Source organism: Spodoptera frugiperda, chromosome 10 (genome assembly GCF_023101765.2).
Source record: "Spodoptera frugiperda isolate SF20-4 chromosome 10, AGI-APGP_CSIRO_Sfru_2.0, whole genome shotgun sequence".
Classification (NCBI taxonomy): Eukaryota; Metazoa; Arthropoda; class Insecta; order Lepidoptera; family Noctuidae; genus Spodoptera; species Spodoptera frugiperda.
Window position 1 is genome coordinate 9066249 of NC_064221.1, and position 20514 is coordinate 9086762.

The window sequence follows — 20514 nt, forward strand, 5'->3', positions numbered from 1 at the left end:
ACACTATTGTTTTGTTACAGTTCGTTTATAACATAATAATCTGTTTATCATTGATAAAATTATTATGTAATGTCCTCTCGTTTATAAGAGGAAAGTGCTTCATTTGTATTTTAATATGCGTATTAAATAGTAATGAAATATATAAATTTTTCTTTGTGGTAAACCTTTTCATACGAATAAAACAAATTGTCATAAGGATCAATAAAGTAAAAACAGAAAAATAAAAATGTTGTTTTGTTTTAGTTAAAAAAAATTCTCTTCGATAACTTCAATCACAACTGTGAAACACAACACAAGCGTTGTACCAAGTCGTTTTTCTGTGAAGCCATAGTATCATTCCGATCTAGCCGGTTCATCCGTGACGAAGCATGACTCCACCAAACTTACTGTTTTCTCATATTATTTTTTTCTTAGAACTCAATTGCTCAACATAAATCTACAATGGAAAAGAGATTACGACACAGTTTAGTCGGTTAAGTACCTAGTTGCATGGCATTTTATCCAGTAGTCGTTAAAAGCTCTTTAATAATTGTTAAAAATATAGTTTTAATGTGTCGCAAATTAATTGTTATTTAATAGATTCATTACATTTGAAATTACGTATAAATATGTAGCTAATGTCCTAATAAAAATTTTGAGAATATTTGTTTGTGGGCTCTTTATGTAAATAATGTGTTTTTTATGGCCTTTTGAATTTGAACTATGGTCTTTCTATGACTTCTTTCTTCTGAGTAGGGAGCGTGGGATTTTTACCTCACTAAAACTGCCTTGGCAACCTTAACTGGCTCTGTCTCACAAAAGGACGCCACTTTCCCTCAATTTTATGTATCTTTCAGCATAGCCTTAATTGCTGCTGTCAGACACAGGTCTCGCCCGATTCTGGTAACCAGGACCTGCCACTCTGAGGCCCATGCTGGGCGCTCCACGAGCGTGTACTGTACGTAATCCAGGTCACCTGCGCATTATATAATAGAGTCTAATATCCAAAATTATCTAAATCTTCGAAGACCTTGATTCCTGATAAAATTCTAAACTCCAAAATGTCTAAAAATGCGCTTAATTTTACTTGAACCAAAAACAGTATTTAATAAAGAGTACTTTCTTAATTATACCTGATTTGATCGTTAGACATTCTTGAAATTAACTAATTAGCACATTAAACCTTCTGTAAGAAACATTAGTTCATTAACCTCAGTAATGACCAGGAAAATGATTAGCAGGGCCTATATAACGCAGGATCATCAGCAAACATACATACAGTTTAGACTGCAGACGTTGACTACACATTGTGTAGTGATCGTAATACTTTTAAACTAATCATGAATTCTAAGAACGTGATCGAAGTATCAGACGGAGTTCAAGACAATGCTGGTCGCTCGTTAAGCCAAACGCCACCTAAAGCTTTACTTCGTAAAAACCAACAATGGATGAGTGGTCTGAAAAAAACATTGATGGATAGATACAAAGACGATATGCGGAAAGAAAAGAAAATCTACAATGACAAGAAATTGAAGAAGAATAAAGAAGAACCAACACAATCTACTGATGCAGTACCTCCCTTCCATCCAGCGTTAAAGGACAGTCGAAACGTTAAAGAGTTCCAGTATCTCAATAAAATTGACGAAGGAGCATACGGCGTTGTGTATAGAGCTCGCGATAAGTCAACAGACGAAATAGTTGCTCTGAAGCGACTCAAAGCTCTCAACGAAAAGGAAGGATTTTCCATCGCTGCTCAGAGGGAACTCCGAACCTTACTGAAAATACAACATCCCAACATTGTCGCGGGGCGGGAGATAGCGGTGGGTTCTAGAAGAAACCATGTATATGTAGTGATGGAGTACGTGCCGCACCAATTGAGAACTTTCTTAGAGACGATGCGACAAAATCATCTAATGTTCTCCCCAGAACATATCAAATGCCTTATGATCCAACTTTTGACTGCAACACAGCATCTTCATGACAATTACATTATACATAGAGACCTCAAGACTAACAACATTCTTTTGGCCCAAAATGGTGTTCTAAAGGTGGCAGATTTCGGATTGGCTCGAGAGTTTGAATGCCCTCCTCAGCAATATACACCCGGCGTGGTCACGCGCTGGTACCGTGCGCCTGAACTGCTGTTGCTGAGCCCACAATACTCCACTCCCATTGACATGTGGAGTATCGGGTGCATATTAGGCGAACTAATTAACTTGTGGCCACTGTTTCCCGGAACATCTGAACTGGATCAGTTGAATAGAATATTTTTGGATTTGGGTACGCCTTCGGACTCAATTTGGCCCGGCTACAGTGCGTTACCGGCGATGAGAAACATAATTTTCGACGACTATCCACCGGGCGGGTTGCGCAAAAAGATAAGCTGCAAAGATCTTTCTGAAATCGGTTTGTCATTACTGGAAGGATTATTGACATATGATCCTGCAAGAAGACTGACAGCCGCCGCTGCCTTAGACCACGAGTACTTCAAGGAGCTGCCGCTGGCAATCGAGCCGGCCAGGTTCCCGATAGCGATGGAGTCGGTGGACAGCGGTCAGTATTCCGCCACTGAACTGGAAGAGGATCGCGGCTCTCACTATAGTACTACTTTAAGCGCATTAGACAACGACGTACTTAACAATAGAATAGAATATGTAGATTGATAATTATAATATACTGCAAATTAGTAGTTTGGATGTAAAAAATGTAAATACTTTTTAGGTCTGTACTAGCACTACTTTAATTTTAGACAGCGTTCATTTATTATAAGTTCAAATAAATATATTGCAATAATAATTATTTGAGATTTTTCTTTTAAAGTTGCTGGTTGTAATTATTTATATGCATCTCATTATCCGATATTCTAGGAAAAAAAAACGTGAATGTAATGTAGGTTATACAATTGATATGTTCTACAGTGATTACATTTTATTTATTGTTTCTCACTGTACTAAATAAGGATACAGAAAAAAATACCATACATACATAACAGCACGCCTGTCTAACATGGGAGTAGTCACTCATTAGTCTTTTCATGCATGCTTGTCGGTAGCATTAAGAAAATACCACGTTTTTAAAACTTACTTCGAATAATATTATTTTATTTCATAGGAAGGTAAACTCGTTTTTATTTTTCAATAAACTAATATGCATCAATGACTGAATGAATGTATGATCAAAACCTTTTCTGACGTACCTATTTGTCTTCTTTTACTAATCACATCTAGTAAAAATATCACGTAGAATGGTTTGAAGATTTTTATTACTGGGTGTCCACTCGCAGTAAAAAAACCATTACTTTTAACAAAGAATTTTAAATTGACAAAAGTTTGTTATCGAAAATTAATTCTAGCATTGTCAAAAAGTGTCTATTTTAAATATTTGTAAACTACCATATTGTGTTACTAGAATACACCCATTCAGTGTTTTCTTATCTCTCAGGATGCGTGGTAATTTTTAGGGCCTATATAAGGGAGGATCTTCAAGAACGCGTTCACTTACAGTTTAGACTGACGCCAGTGACTACCTACACATTGTGAAGTAAAGTGATCGTAATAGTTTCAAACTAATAATGTATTCTGTGAACGAGATTGAAATTTCAAATCAAGACAGTGCTGGTGCTGCATCACGCTCGCCACTTAAAGCTGCACTTCAGAAATCTCACAAGGAAACAAGTGGTCTGAAACAAGCAGCAATCGATAGATACAGAGATTTTATACGGAGAGAGAAAAAGAGCTACAACGACAAGAAGTGGAAAAAGGTTAAAGAAGAACGAAAACAACCAACTGATGCTGAACCTTGCTTCCGTACTGCATTAAAGGAGAGTCGGTCCATTAGAGAGTTTCAGTGTCTAAATAAAATTGACGAGGGAGCATACGGCGTTGTTTATCGAGCTCGCGATAAATCAACAGATGACATAGTTGCACTGAAACGGCTTAAAGCTCTAAATGAAACGGAAGGATTGTCCATTGCTGCTGAGAGGGAATTAAACACTCTGCTTAAACTAAAACATCCCAACATTGTCGCAGGATGGGATATAGCAGTGAGCTCTAAAAGAAATCATGTGTATGTGGTAATGGAGTACGTACCGCACCAGTTGAGAAGTTTTTGGAGACGATGCGGCAAAATCATTTGCTATTCGGCCCAGAACACGTAAAATGCCTGATGTCGCAACTGCTGAGGGCGGTACAGTATCTTCATACCAATCACATCATACACAGAGATCTCAAGACTCACAACATCCTACTGACCCAAGACGGTGTTTTAAAAATAGCCGACTTTGGAATGACTCGAGAGTATGGATTCCCTCTTCAACAATATACACCCGGCGTGTGCACGCGCTGGTACCGTGCGCCTGAACTGCTGTTGCTCAGCCCACAATACTCCACTCCCATTGACATGTGGAGTATCGGGTGTATATTGTACGAATTGGTTTACTTGTGTCCACTGTTTCCTGGCACGTCTGACTTAGATCAGTTGAACAAAATATTTATTGATTTGGGAACGCCTTCAGACGCAACTTGGCCCGGCTTCAGCTCGTTACCATCGGTACAAAACATCATTCTGAACGACTATCCACCGGGCGGGTTGCGAAAAAAGATAAACGCAAAAGATCTTTCCGAAAGCGGTTTCTCTTTATTGGAAGGATTATTAACGTATAATCCGGCTAGAAGAGTGACAGCAGCCGCTGCTTTAGAGCACGCATTCTTCAAGGAGCAGCCGGTGGCCATCGAGCCGGCCATGTTCCCGATGGCGATGCAGTCGGAGGACAGTGACCAGTACTCCGCCACTGAACCGGAAGAGGATTGCGGCTCTCACCCTTAGCGGTTGCGGCTCTCGCTAGACGCATTAGATAGAATTGTAAATAGTTTTTAGTTTTATTTTAGTAATAGTTTAATTTTAAGCAGCCTTTCTTTATTATTAGTTAAAATTATAATATCACTAGATGTAAGTCGTTTTATGAATATGTCAATTAATAATTTTATTTTTTAAGTTGTAGTTTTTAAATGTATAATATACCTTTTTATTGAAGTATACGTATGTAAATATATTTGTGAATGTTAAATTAATATAATTATAGTTTTTTATTCAATTTGTATATACGCGTTATTTATACACATTTAACCAAAAAATAAAACATTTTGTTTTACAGTAAATACATTTTGTTTAATTGTTCCTGTCTTTATGTTATGATACTAGAAAAGGTTTATCTAAATAAAGAAAACACCGTTTTAAGTGGGTTTTAGTAGGGAATGCAAATCTCGCGAGATTAGTGATTTTGTACGATTTTTATTTTGTTATATAATCATAATAACTGAAATAATTATGTATCAGGAACAAAATACTAAATTTTTATTTTCACGAGATTTTTCAATAAACGTTTAAAAAGTGTAATATACACAAAAGGACATAATTTGTTTTGGAAACTGAAACAAAACAATCTGCCAAAAGTCATCGTACTTATATCACACAGACAAAGTTGGAGGCAGAAGTTACTTTTTTAAATGAACTTCTATGTAGTTTACTATCTACTTTGATGTACATAACTATAACTAGGTAATAACCTTCTCTTCTAATATGAAACAAAATTCTTTTGGCAAACAAACAATTCTTTGTTACCAAACAAAACAATGAATAGTCAAAAGTTTAAATGAAACTCATTTAAACTCATTATCTAACGACCGACATTATATAACAAATGATCATGATCCATTATCTGTGACATGACGTCTGTATTTCATTTCATTTTATTTGTTAATTACGCACAGAGAGTTAATGTCCTAACCACAAGTATTACGGATTTTAAGAAGTGCTAATTTTTTGTAAATAACCAGGTTTAGCGCTTTGATGCTCTTTGACTCAGATCTTGTATAAACTGAGTCTATCAGCTAAAATTATTATCTAATCTTCATTCTAAAACTCTAAAGATATAGATTATTAACTTATAATCTCACAAAAAGCATAACAACAGCCGTTGCATTTTAACATTGTCAAAAAGTGTATATTTTAGATTGTTGTAAACTACCCTATTGTGTTACTGTGAATACACTCATGGTGTTTTCTTATCTCTCAGGATGCGTGGTAATTTTTAGGGCCTATATAAGGGAGGATCTTCAAGAACGCGTTCACTTACAGTTTAGACTGACGCCAGTGACTATCTACACATTGTGAAGTAAAGTGATCGTAATAGTTTTAAACTAACAATGTATTCTGTGAACGAGATTGAAATATCAAATCAAGACAGTGCTGGTGCTGCATCACGCTCGCCACTTAAAGCTGCACTTCAAAAATCTCACAAAGAAACAAGTGGACTGAAACAAGCAGCAATCGACAGATACAGAGATTTTATACGGAGAGAGAAAAAGAGCTTTTTTTTTTTCAGGGTGGAAAATCATCCAATGACCTCTCCCGCCTTGGGCGAGGCGAGAGGGAGTGTCAGACTCTTACTGACTAAAAACCACCCCGTTCCTACTCCTGCCCGTCGAGCCGGAGCCCCGGTAAACCCGCTAGGTAGTCCGCAGCTCCGGATTAGGCATCAGCCCTACTGGGCCCCATCTGTGGTGGTCTGATGGCTCTTTGAGGCGCGCGCAGAACGCGACGCGCCGCACACACGGGTCTGGTTCTGGTCGGGCGGCGAGCTACCCTTGCTCGCCGTCCACAGACCCGCACTTACGGTGGCCGGAGATCGTCGCGCGATCCCCGACGCCCGGAGTGTCTCTCGCGACGGCTGGGGCGTGAAGAGGTTCGTTCTCTCACGCGCCCCGCCTCCTCCTTAGCTAGCATGACTGCTTCGCAGAAGGAGGAGACGGCATCCCAGTCCCCCTCGCTACGCACCATGGCTTGTATCAGTGCCGGACGCGAGAGGGCGCCGTCGCCGAGAGAAAAAGAGCTACAACGACAAGAAGTGGAAAAAGGTTAAAGAAGAACGAAAACAACCAACTGATGCTGAACCTTGCTTCCGTACTGCGTTAAAGGAGAGTCGGTCCATTAGAGAGTTTGAGTGTCTAAATAAAATTGACAAATAAAATTGACGAAGGAGCATACGGCGTTGTTTATAGAGCTCGCGACAAGTCAACAGACGATATAGTGGCTCTGAAACGACTTAAAGCGCTTAACGAAACAGAAGGATTGTCCATTGCTGCTGAGAGGGAATTAAACACTCTGCTTAAACTAAAACACCCCAACATTGTCGCAGGATGGGATATAGCAGTGAGCTCTAAAAGAAATCATGTGTATGTGGTAATGGAGTACGTACCGCACCAGTTGAGAAGTTTTTTGGAGACGATGCGGCAAAATCATTTGCTATTCGGCCCAGAACACGTAAAATGTCTCATGTCGCAAATTCTGAGGGCGGTACAGTATCTTCATGCCAATCACATCATACACAGAGATCTCAAGACTCACAACATCCTACTGACCCAAGACGGTGTTTTAAAACTAGCAGACTTTGGCATGACTCGAGAGTATGGATTCCCTCTTCAACAATATACACCCGGCGTGTGCACGCGCTGGTACCGTGCGCCTGAACTGCTGTTGCTCAGCCCACAATACTCCACTCCCATTGACATGTGGAGTATCGGGTGTATATTGTACGAATTAGTTTACTTGTGTCCACTGTTTCCTGGCACGTCTGACTTGGATCAACTGAACAGGATATTTGTGGATTTGGGAACGCCTTCAGACGCAACTTGGCCCGGCTTCAGCTCGTTACCATCGATACAAAACATCATTCTGAACGAGTATCCACCGGGCGGGTTGCGCAAAAAGATAAACACAAAAGATCTTTCCGAAAGCGGTTTATCTTTATTGGAAGGGTTATTGACGTATAATCCGGCTAGAAGAGTGACAGCAGCCGCTGCTTTAGAGCACGCATTCTTCAAGGAGCAGCCGGTGGCCATCGAGCCGGCCATGTTCCCGATGGCGATGCAGTCGGAGGACAGTGACCAGTACTCCGCCACTGAACCGGAAGAGGATTGCGGCTCTCACCCTTAGCGGTTGCGGCTCTCGCTAGACGCATTGGATAGAATTGTAAATAGTTTTTAGTTTTATTTTAGTAATAGTTTAATTTTAAGCAGCCTTCATTTATTATTAGTTATTAGTTAAAATTATAATATCACTAGATGTAGGTCGTTTTATGAATATCTCAATTAAGAATTAAATTTTTAAGTTGTAGTTTTTAAACGTATAATATACCTTCTTATTGTAAGTATACGTGTGTAAATATATTTGTGAATGTTAAATTAATATAATTATATATTTTTTTTATTCAATTATTATGTACGCGTTATTTATACACATTTAAGCAAAAAATAAAATATTTTGTTTTACAGTAAATACATTTTGTTTAATTGTTCCTCACTTTATGTTATGATACTAGAAAATGTTAATAAAAAAATAAATGTTACTAAATATTTTAAGACCAATTTTTATATTCACGAGATTTTTCAATAAACGTTTAAAAAGTGTAATATACACAAAAGACAGAATAAAAAATACCATACATACATACATAACAGCACGCCTGTCTAACATGGAAGTAGTCACTCATTAGTCTTTTCATGCATGCTTGTCGGTAGCATTAAGAAAATACCACGTTTTTAAAACTTACTTCGAATAATATTATTTTATTTCATAGGAAGGTAAACACGTTTTTTTTTTCAATAAACTAATATGCATCAATGACTGAATGAATGTATTATCAAAACCGTTTCTGACGTACCTATTTGTCTTCTTTTTATTTATTTATTGATTTACATCAGGCAACGAAGGCCCATTTTAATACAATAAACTTTTACTAATTTAATTTACTTTTACTAATCACATCTAGTAAAAATATCACGTAGAATGGGTTGAAGATTTTTATTACTGGGTGTCCACTCGCAGTAAAAAAACCATTACTTTTAACAAAGAATTTTAAATTGACAAAGGTTTGTTATCGAAAAATAATTTTAGCATTGTCAAAAAGTGTATAATTATTTTAAATATTTGTAAACTACCCTATTGTGTTACTGTGAATACACCCATTCAGTATTTTCTTATCTCTCAGGATGCGTGGTAATTTTTAGGGCCTATATAAGGGAGGATCTTCAAGAACGCGTTCACTTACAGTTTAGACTGACGCCAGTGACTATCTACACATTGTGAAGTAAAGTGATCGTAATAGTTTCAAACTAACAATGTATTCTGTGAACGAGATTGAAATATCAAATCAAGACAGTGCTGGCGCTGCATCACACTCGCCACTTAAAGCTGCACTTCAAAAATCTCACAAGGAAACAAGTGGCCTGAAACAAGCAGCAATCGATAAATACAGAGATTTTATACGGAGAGAGAAGAAGAGCTACAATGACAAGAAGTGGAAAAAGGTTAAAGAAGAACGAAAACAATCAACTGGTGCTGAGCCTTGCTACCGTACTGCATTAAAGGAGAGTCGGTCCATTAGAGAGTTTGAGTGTTTAAATAAAATTGACGAAGGTGCATACGGCGTTGTGTATAGAGTTCGCGACAAGTCAACAGACGATATAGTGGCTCTGAAACAACTTAAAGCGCTTAAAGAAACAGAAGGATTGTCCATTGCTGCTGAGAGGGAATTAAACACTCTGCTTAAACTAAAACACCCCAACATTGTCGCAGGATGGGATATAGCAGTGAGCTCTAAAAGAAATCATGTGTATGTGGTAATGGAGTACGTACCGCACCAGTTGAGAAGTTTTTTAGAGACGATGCGGCAAAATCATCTACTATTCGGCCCAGAACACGTAAAATGCCTGATGTCGCAACTGCAGAGGGCGGTACAGTATCTTCATACCAATCACATCATACACAGAGATCTCAAGACTCACAACATCCTGCTGTCTCAAGACGGTGTTTTAAAACTAGCAGACTTTGGAATGACTCGAGAGTACGGATTCCCTCTTCAACAATATACACCCGGCGTGTGCACGCGCTGGTACCGTGCGCCTGAACTGCTGTTGCTCAGCCCACAATACTCCACTCCCATTGACATGTGGAGTATCGGGTGTATATTGTACGAATTGGTTTACTTGTGTCCACTGTTTCCTGGCACGTCTGACTTAGATCAGTTGAACAGGATATTTGTGGATTTGGGAACGCCTTCAGACGCAACTTGGCCCGGGTTTAGCTCGTTACCATCGGTACAAAATATATATATTGAAATATATTGAGAATATCAATTTGGACGACTATACACCGGGCGGGTTGCGCAAAAAGATAAACTGCAAAGATCTTTCCGAAAGCGGTTTATCTTTATTGGAAGGATTATTGACTTATAACCCGGCAAGGAGAGTGACAGCAGCCGCTGCTTTAGAGCACGCATTCTTCAAGGAGCAGCCGGTGGCCATCGAGCCGGCCATGTTCCCGATGGCGATGCAGTCGGAGGACAGTGGCCAGTACTCCGCCACTGAACCGGAAGAGGATTGCGGCTCTCACCCTTAGCGGTTGCGGCTCTCGCTAGACGCATTGGATACAATTGTAAATAGTTTTTAGTTTTATTTTAGTAATAGTTTAATTTTAAGTAGCCTTCGTTTATTATTAGTTATTAGTTAAAATTATAATATCAGTAGACGTAAGTTTTGTGTATTCGTTTTATGAATATGTCAATTAATAATTTTATTTTTTAAGTTGTAGTTTTTAAATGTATAATATACCTTTTTATTGAAGTATACGTGTGTAAATATATTTGTGAATGTTAAATTAATATAATTATATTTTTTTATCTAATTATTATGTACGCGTTATTTATACACACTTAACCAAAAAATAAAATATATTTTTACAGAAAATACACTTTCTTTAATTGTTCCTGTCTTTATGTTATGATACTAGAAAATGTTAATAAAAAAATAAATGTTACTAAATATTTTAAGACCAATTTTAATATTCACGAGATTTTTCAATAAACGTTTAAAAAGTGTAATATACACAAAAGACAGAAAAAAATACCATACATACATACAGCACGCCTGTCTAACATGGGAGTAGTTACTCATTAGTCTTTTCATGCATGCTCGTCGGTAGCATTAAGAAAATAACACGTTTCTAAAAACCTACTTCAAAAATGATTTTATTTCATACGAAGGTAAACTCGTTTAATTTTTTCAATAAACTAATATGCATCAATGACTGAATGAATGTATGATCAAAACCTTTTCTGAAGTAATTATTTGTTTCTTTTATTAATCACATCTAGTAAAAATATCACGTGGAATGGTTTGAAGATTTTTATTACTTGGTGTCCACTCGCAGTAAAAATACCATTACTTTTAACAAAGAATTTTAAATTGACAAAAGTTTGTTACCGAAAATTTATTTTAGCATTGTCAAAAAGTATCTATTTTAAATATTTGTAAACTACCCTATTGTGTTACTGTGAATACACCCATTCAGTGTTTTCTTATCTCTCAGGATGCGTGGTAATTTTTAGGGCCTATATAAGGGAGGATCTTCAAGAACGCGTTCACTTACAGTTTAGACTGACGCCAGTGACTATCTACACATTGTGAAGTAAAGTGATCGTAATAGTTTCAAACTAATAATGTATTCTGTGAACGAGATTGAAATATCAAATCAAGGCAGTGCTGGTGCTGCATCACGCTCGCCACTTAAAGCTGCACTTCAGAAATCTCACAAGGAAACAAGTGGACTGAAACAAGCAGCAATCGATAGATACAGAGATTTTATACGGAGAGAGAAAAAGAGCTACAACGACAAGAAGTGGAAAAAGGTTAAAGAAGAACGAAAACAACCAACTGATGCTGAACCTTGCTACCGTACTGCGTTGAAGGAGAGTCGGTCCATAAGAGAGTTTCAGTGTCTTAATAAAATTGACGAAGGAGCATACGGCGTTGTGTTTAGAGCTCGCGACAAGTCAACAGACGATATAGTGGCTCTGAAACGACTTAAAGCGCTTAACGAAACAGAAGGATTATCCATTGCTGCTGAGAGGGAATTAAACACTCTGCTCAAACTAAAACATCCCAACATTGTCGCAGGATGGGATATAGCAGTGAGCTCTAAAAGAAATCATGTGTATGTGGTAATGGAGTACGTACCGCACCAGTTGAGAAGTTTTTGGAGACGATGCGACAAAACCATTTGCTGTTCGGCCCAGAACACATAAAATGTGTCATGTCGCAACTGCTGAGGGCGGTACAGTATCTTCATACCAATCACATCATACACAGAGATCTCAAGACTCACAACATCCTACTGACCCAAGACGGTGTTCTTAAAATAGCAGACTTTGGTATGACTCGAGAGTATGGATTCCCTCTTCAACAATATACACCCGGCGTGTGCACGCGCTGGTACCGTGCGCCTGAACTGCTGTTGCTCAGCCCACAATACTCCACTCCCATTGACATGTGGAGTATCGGGTGTATATTGTACGAATTGGTTTACTTGTGTCCACTGTTTCCTGGCACGTCTGACTTAGATCAGTTGAACAAAATATTTATAGATTTAGGAACGCCTTCAGACGCAACTTGGCCCGGGTTCAGCTCATTACCATCGATACAAAATATCATTTTGAACGACTATCCACCGGGTGGGTTGCGCAAAAAGATAAACTGCAAAGATCTTTCCGAAAGCGGTTTATCTTTATTGGAAGGGTTATTGACGTATAATCCGGCAAGGAGAGTGACAGCAGCCGCTGCTTTAGAGCACGCATTCTTCAAGGAGCAGCCGGTGGCCATCGAGCCGGCCATGTTCCCGATGGCGATGCAGTCGGAGGACAGTGACCAGTACTCCGCCACTGAACCGGAAGAGGATTGCGGCTCTCACCCTTAGCGGTTGCGGCTCTCGCTAGACGCATTGGATAGAATTGTAAATAGTTTTTAGTTTTATTTTAGTAATAGTTTAATTTTAAGCAGCCTTCATTTATTATTAGTTATTAGTTAAAATTATAATATCACTAGATGTAAGTCGTTTTATGAATATGTCAATTAAGAATTTATTTGTAAGTTGTAGTTTTTAAATGTATAATATACCTTTTTATTGAAGTATACGTATGTAAATATATTTGTGAATGTTAAATTAATATAATTATAGTTTTTTTTATTTAATTATTATGTACGCCTAATTTATACACATTTAAGCAAAAATTAAAATATTTTGTTATGCAGTAAATACATTTTGTTAATTAAACAGTTCCTGACTTTATGTTATGATACTAGAAAATGTTAATAAAAAAATAAATGTTACTAAATATTTTAAGACCAATTTTAATATTCACGAGATTTTTCAATAAACGTTTAAAAAGTGTAATATACACAAAAGACAGAAAAAAATACCATACAAATACATACATACATAACAGCACGCCTGTCTAACATGGAAGTAGTCACACATTAGTCTATTCATGCATGCTCGTCGGTAGTATTAAAAAAAATACCACTTTTTTAAAAACCTACTTCAAATATTATTTTATTTCATACGAAGGTAAACTCGTTTTTTTTTTCAATAAACTAATATGCATCAATGACTGAATGAATGTATGATCAAAACCTTTTCTGACGTACCTATTTGTCTTCTTTTACTAATCACATCTAGTAAAATATCACGTAGAATGGGTTGAAGATTTTTATTACTGGGTGTCCACTCGCAGTAAAAAACCATTACTTTTAACAAAGAATTTTAAATTGACAAAAGTTTGTTATCGAAAATTAATTCTAGCATTGTCAAAAAGTGTCTATTTTAAATATTTGTAAACTACCCTATTGTGTTACTGTGAATACACCCATTCAGTGTTTTCTTATCTCTCAGGATGCGTGGTAATTTCTAGGGCCTATATAAGGGAGGATCTTCAAGAACGCGTTCACTTACAGTTTAGACTGACGCCAGTGACTACCTACACATTGTGAAGTAAAGTGATCGTAATAGTTTCAAACTAACAATGTATTCTGTGAACGAGATTGAAATATCAAATCAAGACAGTGCTGGTGCTGCATCACGCTCGCCACTTAAAGCTGCACTTCAAAAATCTCATAAGGAAACAAGTGGACTGAAACAAGCAGCAATCGATAAATACAGAGATTTTATAAGGAGAGAGAAAAAGAGCTACAACGACAAGAAGTGGAAAAAGGTTAAAGAAGAACGAAAACAACCAACTGATGCTGAACCTTGCTTCCGTACTGCGTTAAAGGAGAGTCGGTCCATTAGAGAGTTTGAGTGTCTAAATAAAATTGACGAAGGAGCATACGGCGTTGTGTTTAGAGCTCGCGACAAGTCAACAGACGATATAGTGGCTCTGAAACGACTTAAAGCGCTTAACGAAACAGAAGGATTGTCCATTGCTGCTGAGAGGGAATTAAACACTCTGCTTAAACTAAAACATCCCAACATTGTCGCAGGATGGGATATAGCAGTGAGCTCTAAAAGAAATCATGTGTATGTGGTAATGGAGTACGTACCGCACCAGTTGAGAAGTTTTTGGAGACGATGCGGCAAAACCATTTGCTATTCGGCCCAGAACACGTAAAATGCCTGATGTCGCAACTGCTGAGGGCGGTACAGTATCTTCATGCCAATCATATCATACACAGAGATCTCAAGACTCACAACATCCTGCTATCGAAAGACGGTGTTTTAAAAATAGCCGACTTTGGAATGACTCGAGAGTATGGATTCCCTCTTCAACAATATACACCCGGCGTGTGCACGCGCTGGTACCGTGCGCCTGAACTGCTGTTGCTCAGCCCACAATACTCCACTCCCATTGACATGTGGAGTATCGGGTGTATATTGTACGAATTGGTTTACTTGTGTCCACTGTTTCCTGGTACGTCTGACTTAGATCAATTGAACCGGATCTTTATGGATTTGGGAACGCCTTCAGCCGGCTTCAGCTCGTTACCATCGATACAAAACATCATTTTAGACGACTATACACCGGGCGGGTTGCGCAAAAAGATAAACTGCAAAGATCTTTCCGAAAGCGGTTTATCTTTATTGGAAGGGTTATTAACATATAATCCGGCTAGAAGAGTGACAGCAGCCGCTGCTTTAGAGCACGCATTCTTCAAGGAGCAGCCGGTGGCCATCGAGCCGGCCATGTTCCCGATGGCGATGCAGTCGGAGGACAGTGACCAGTACTCCGCCACTGAACCGGAGGAGGATTGCGGCTCTCACCCTTAGCGGTTGCGGCACTCGCTAGACGCATTGGATAGAATTGTAAATAGGTTTTAGTTTTATTTTAGTAATAGTTTAATTTTAAGCAGTATTCGTTTATTATTAGTTAAAATTATAATATCACTAGATGTAAGTTGTTTCATGAATATCTCAATTTAGGATTTAATTTTTAAGTTATAGTTTTTAATGTATAATAATTTTTTATTGAAGTATACGTGTGTAAATATATTTGTGATTGTAAAATTAGTATAATTATAGTTTTTTATTTAATTATTATGTACGCGTTATTTATACACATTTAACCAATAAATAAAATATTTTGTTTACAGTAAATACATTTTGTTTAATTGTTCCTGTCTTTATGTTATGATACTAGAAAATGTTTATCTATATAAGGAAAACACAGTTTTAAGTGGGTTTTATTAGAGAGTACAAAAAGTGGTTTATACGATGTTTATTTTGTTATATAATCATAATAACTGTAAACAATAATTATGTATCAGAATCAAAATACGAACTATTACAAGACCAATTTTTATTTTCACGAGATTTTTCAATAAACTTCTAAAAAGTGTAATATACACAAAAGGACATAATTTGTTTTGGAAACTGAAACAAAACAATCTGCCAAAAGTCATCGTACTTATATCACACAGACAAAGTTGGGGGCAGAAGTTACTTTTTTAAATGAACTTCTATGTAGTTTACTATCTACTTTGACGTACATAACTATAACTAGGTAATAACCTTCTCTTCTAATATGAAACAAAATTCTTTTGGCAAACAAACAATTCTTTGTTAGCAAACAAAACAACGAATAGTCAAAAGTTTAAATGAAACTCATTTAAACTCATTATCTAACGACCGACATTATATAACAACCGATCATAATCCAATATCTGTGACATGACGTCTGTATTTCATTTTATTTGTTAATTACGCACAGATAGTTAATGTCCTAATCACAAATATTACGAATTTTAAGAAGTGGCTATTTTGTGTAAATAATCAGGTATAACGCTTTGAAGCTCTTTGACTCAGATCTTGTATAAACTGAGTCTAGCAGCTAAAATTGTTAACCAATCTTCATTCTAAACCTCTAAATATATAGATTTTTAACTTATAATCTCACAAGAAGCATAACAACAGCCGTTGCATTAGAGCATACTGCACAGAGCAGCCGGTGGCCATCGAGCCGGCCACGTTCCGATATCGATACAGTCGGTGGACAGTGATCAGTACTCGGTAATAGTATAAGCTAATCTAAATACGGAAAAAAGGGTACTACTTAAAACTGTTTGAGTTACCCATTCATCTGCTTTAACTGATCACTAATCAAATCCAGACAAAACCTTGGTATAAACAAACCACATGTAAGGGAATTTTGTAAGGCTAAAAGCTGGCATAAGACTTGTACTGAAATAATGTGTCCAAAGTTAGTAATAGTATGTTAGTAGGCTAGAACCTATATTTGAGCATTTCATTCAACTCGCTAGCTAAGAACAGCTTTTGCGTGATGCTTGATTCAAATTTAAAACACACGAAGCTTACATTTAACTTTCTTTAGATACCTACATCAGCTACTACCTGGTATTTTAAATTATGTTTTAAAACAGTAAAAATATTACTTTGAGTGACAATATACAATGAAGGTCACACGAATTTCTTACTTATTGCTGCGCACAATACAATAGGTTTCGGGTGCAGCGATAAGCCAGCGATCCAGATAAGGAGTCGTGAAAAATTCTGAGAAAATTAATTGTTTTAGCTTGACAAAACAGTATCTGTTTTAATTTATTGTGAACTACCCTATTGTGTTACTATGAATACGGGTGTATTCAGTGTTTTAGTATCTCTCAAGATGCGTGGTTATTTTTAGGGCCTATACAGGATGCCCTTGGAAGTATGGATCAAATCTAATAGATTAGAATCTTACAACGACAAGAAACGTAAAAAGAATAAATATGAACAAAAACAACCTACTGATGCTCAAACTAACTTCCACCTAGTGTCAAAGGACAGTCGGTCCATTAAAGAGTTCCAATATCTTAATAAAATTGACGAGGGAGCATACGGCGTTGTGTATAGAGCTCGCGATAAGTCAACAGACGAAATAGTTGCTCTGAAACGGCTTAAAGCTCTAAACGAAACGGAAGGATTCTAAATTGCTGCTCTGGGGGAGCTAAAGATACAACTTCCTAACATTAGGGCTGGACGGGAGAGAGCAGTAGGCTCTAGAAAAAATGCTGTATAATATAATTTTATGTTAAGTAACCCTATTCTTTAAGTTTTTGTCTACTGAAGGCGAAGTGTGCTTAGCTACATAATTACTGTTACCACTTTTTTTGTACCATATTTCGGCAAATAAAGATTTTATTTTTATAATTATCAAATAATAAATAAAAGAAGCAACTAGCCTTTCTTCTAATATGAAATAAAAAAAAATGGCAATAAAACAATTCTTTCATAACAAACAAAACAACGAATTGTCAAAAGTTTAAATGAAACTCATTTAAACTCATTATCTAACGGCCGACATTATATAACAACCGATCATAATCCAATATCTGTCATTAGACGTCTGTATTTCATTATACTTATTAATTACGTATCAGTAGTTAATCAAATATTTCCGATATTAGTAAATGGGCCTTTTAAATGTAAATGATTTAAAGTAGTAAAGACAAAATATCATCTAGTTACAAGATTGTGCAGAATGAGTTGAACATTTTGACTACTGGGTGTCCACCGGTAGTAAACTAAAGAAAGTTTAGCATTCTCGATAAAGAAATTTTCAAAAGTCGAAGTCTAAGTCAATGCATTTATTTCAATTAATCATAAATTAGGTACTTTTGAAACGTCAAATTGAATTGTCCGTCAGTCTGTTCGTCAGTGAAGCTAGGCGCTCGTTCCAAAGTGTTGCTTCGAATGGAGAAGAACGAGCAAGAAACTCCAAAGCAGGTACAAAGAGTAACTACATGTATGGGAGCTTATAAATCCAATTACATTTTTATTGTTTTCTACAAACAACTATACATAGTATACTAGTCAGTAAATTATATAGTACTACACATAGTAGTCAGGTAAAATAGATTTTAAGTTCTGGTTTCAACAGAAGTAATTTAATACGAGGTCAAGATTTTTAGTAGGACTACCGAATCGAATCATAGACTTTGGTAGGGAAAAGAGTTGCTTGAAAGAAGAAAAGCTGGCACAAGATGCTGGCTGCTAAAGCATATAAATATGCTTAAAATATGTGTTCAAAGAGAGTAGACCAGAACCTATATTTGGGAATTTCATTCAACTCCATACTAGCAGCTTTTGCGTGATGCTTGATTGCTATATGGTTATTTCACACGATACGAGACACCTATTTTTTAAATATGTTTTAAAACAAAATATTACTTTGAGGAATAATAATAATGATCGGTAGTTACAATAAAATTCACATGAATTTGTAACTTGTAGCTGCAAACAATACAATAGGTTTCGGGTGCATCGATAAGCCACCAATTAAGATAAGGAGTTGTCAAAAGTTCGATTAAGACCTATTTGTAAACTACTCTATTGTGTTTCTATGAATGCACCCATTCGCTGCTTTCTTATCTCTCAGGATGCGTGGTAATTTTAGGGCCTATATAAGGGAGGATTTTTCAAGAACGTGCACACTTACAGTTTCGACTGCAGACAGTGACTATCTACACATTGTGAAGTGAAGTGATTGTTGGTTTAAAATATCTTTAAATCATGGTTTCTGTGAACAATCAAACGTCAGTTGGAGTTCGAGATGATTCTTCGTCTCGCAAAAGCGGTTTGAAGAAGACTGCAAAGGACAGAGTCTACAAGAACAAAAGACCGACGGAAAGACATAATCATAAGCACAAGACGTCCAAGAGGAATACACAAGAAGAACAACGAACCACTCGTGCTAAATCTCCTTTCCGTCCGTCGTACCAACGTTGGCGATCTGTTCGATCTGTGGACGAGTTCACATATCTCAACAGAATTGATGAAGGAGTATTCGGAGTGATCCATGCCGCCAAAGACAAACAGACGGGTGAAATGGTTGCCCTCAAACAACTTAAGAAAATTAATGAAAGGGAAGGATACTCCATCGCCGCTCGGAGAGAGCTCGGTATGTTGCTGAGGATGAAGCATCCCAATATTGTCGCAGGCCGAGGACTTGCGTCGAGTTCCAGATGTGACCAAGTATTCATAGTCATGGAGCTCATTGACTACGACTTGAAGACTTTCATGGAGACAATGCAAAGTAACCAGCAATTGTTTTCAGTAGAACAGGTGAAATGCCTGATGAAGCAGTTGTTGAAGGCAGTACAACACCTTCACGACCATCACGTCATACACTGCGATCTACAAACAAGCAATATCTTGTTGTCGAACGAAGGTGTGCTGAAAGTGGCAGATTTTGGTAAGGCCCGAAACTATAAATTCCCTCCTGGGCAGTATACGCCAGCCGCAGTTACGCGCTGGTATCGGGCACCTGAACTTTTGCTGCTGTTCAACGAATACTCCTCGCCTGTCGACATGTGGAGTGTTGGGTGCTTATTCGCAGAATTAATAACATTGCTGCCCCTGTTTCCCGGCACATCTGAGTTGGACCAGATCACCCAGATATTTGTGGCTTTGGGGACGCCTTCAGACTCCATTTGGCCGGGTTACAGCGAATCACCAATGGTACAAATGATTACGTTCGACGACTATCCTCCGGGCGAGTTGCGCAAAATGATAAGTCGTGAACTACTATCAAAAGAAGGACTATCTTTGCTGCAAGGTTTCTTGACTTACGATCCTTCAAGGAGGATCACAGCAGCCGCTGCGTTAGAGCACACATACTTCAGCGAGCAGCCGGTGGCGATGGAGCCGGCCATGTTCATGACGTCGTCCGCTCGCTGAGCTCTCACGCACGGCTGCGGTTCTTGGCTCTGGCTCCAGTTGCGTTCTTCGAGAAGTAGTAATTAAATGTAAATAATAGTTATTGTATATAAAATGTATTGTGTAGTTAAGTTTGTAAATAAGTATATGTCCTTTTTGTAATGTATTGTAAGATGTATAAATATAAGATTAGTATGAAATAAAAATTTACTTTATAAATTGAATGATGTTGTTTTTCTACATATTAAAACAAGGTATACCTAGTCTTGCCATAAATATTGTAATAAAGAAAAATTTTTTTTTTTAACTTTGAAAGTGTTTTAGTTTAATACAACAATTAAAAATATAAAAAGCTTATTTGAAGTAGTCTCCATTGGCTGCAATACAGTCCTTTAAACGTTGAGGTCAATTATCACTAGAAGCACGCATTCTTTCTATGGGAAAATCCTTCACTGCCAATCATATATAAATTCCAAATTATCATTGCGTTTAGAG

At 37.3% G+C, this 20514-nt stretch overlaps 5 protein-coding genes and 1 pseudogene across 5 annotated transcripts; all 6 read left to right on the forward strand.

The window, feature by feature from the left end:
* Positions 1-1319: 1319 nt before the first annotated feature.
* On the forward strand, positions 1320-2642 carry LOC118277688 (cyclin-dependent kinase 11B-like). The gene has a single exon (XM_035596594.2). It carries the CDS (start codon positions 1320-1322, stop codon positions 2640-2642), a length of 1323 nt encoding a protein of 440 aa, XP_035452487.2.
* Positions 2643-4263: 1621 nt separating this feature from the next.
* Positions 4264-7971, forward strand: LOC118277704 (cyclin-dependent kinase 11B-like; annotated as a pseudogene).
* A 1184-nt stretch (positions 7972-9155) lies between these two features.
* On the forward strand, positions 9156-10434 carry LOC126911167 (serine/threonine-protein kinase PITSLRE-like). The gene is made up of 2 exons (XM_050696566.1): positions 9156-10006; positions 10236-10434. Exons 1-2 carry the CDS (start codon positions 9156-9158, stop codon positions 10432-10434), a joined length of 1050 nt encoding a protein of 349 aa, XP_050552523.1.
* Positions 10435-12126: 1692 nt separating this feature from the next.
* On the forward strand, positions 12127-12786 carry LOC126911168 (cyclin-dependent kinase 11B-like). Its single transcript, XM_050696567.1, has one exon. It carries the CDS (start codon positions 12127-12129, stop codon positions 12784-12786), a length of 660 nt encoding a protein of 219 aa, XP_050552524.1.
* Positions 12787-14484: 1698 nt separating this feature from the next.
* On the forward strand, positions 14485-15132 carry LOC126911169 (cyclin-dependent kinase 11B-like). Its single transcript, XM_050696568.1, has one exon. It carries the CDS (start codon positions 14485-14487, stop codon positions 15130-15132), a length of 648 nt encoding a protein of 215 aa, XP_050552525.1.
* A 3741-nt stretch (positions 15133-18873) lies between these two features.
* On the forward strand, positions 18874-20040 carry LOC118277255 (serine/threonine-protein kinase PITSLRE-like). The gene has a single exon (XM_035595977.2). The coding sequence runs from the start codon at positions 18874-18876 to the stop codon at positions 20038-20040; it is 1167 nt and encodes a 388-aa protein (XP_035451870.2).
* The last annotated feature ends 474 nt before the right edge of the window (positions 20041-20514 follow it).

Excerpts from the sequence above, each read along its gene's own strand:
- LOC118277688 (XM_035596594.2), top strand. The coding sequence starts at position 1,320 with ATGAATTCTAAGAACGTGATCGAAGTATCAGACGGAGTTCAAGACAAT.
- LOC126911167 (XM_050696566.1), top strand. The coding sequence starts at position 9,156 with ATGTATTCTGTGAACGAGATTGAAATATCAAATCAAGACAGTGCTGGC. Across the intron at positions 10,007-10,235 it reads TGGAGTATCGGGTGTATATT|CGGTTTATCTTTATTGGAAG; the intron begins GTACGAATTGGT and ends TCTTTCCGAAAG.
- LOC126911168 (XM_050696567.1), top strand. The coding sequence starts at position 12,127 with ATGTCGCAACTGCTGAGGGCGGTACAGTATCTTCATACCAATCACATC.
- LOC126911169 (XM_050696568.1), top strand. The coding sequence starts at position 14,485 with ATGTCGCAACTGCTGAGGGCGGTACAGTATCTTCATGCCAATCATATC.
- LOC118277255 (XM_035595977.2), top strand. The coding sequence starts at position 18,874 with ATGGTTTCTGTGAACAATCAAACGTCAGTTGGAGTTCGAGATGATTCT.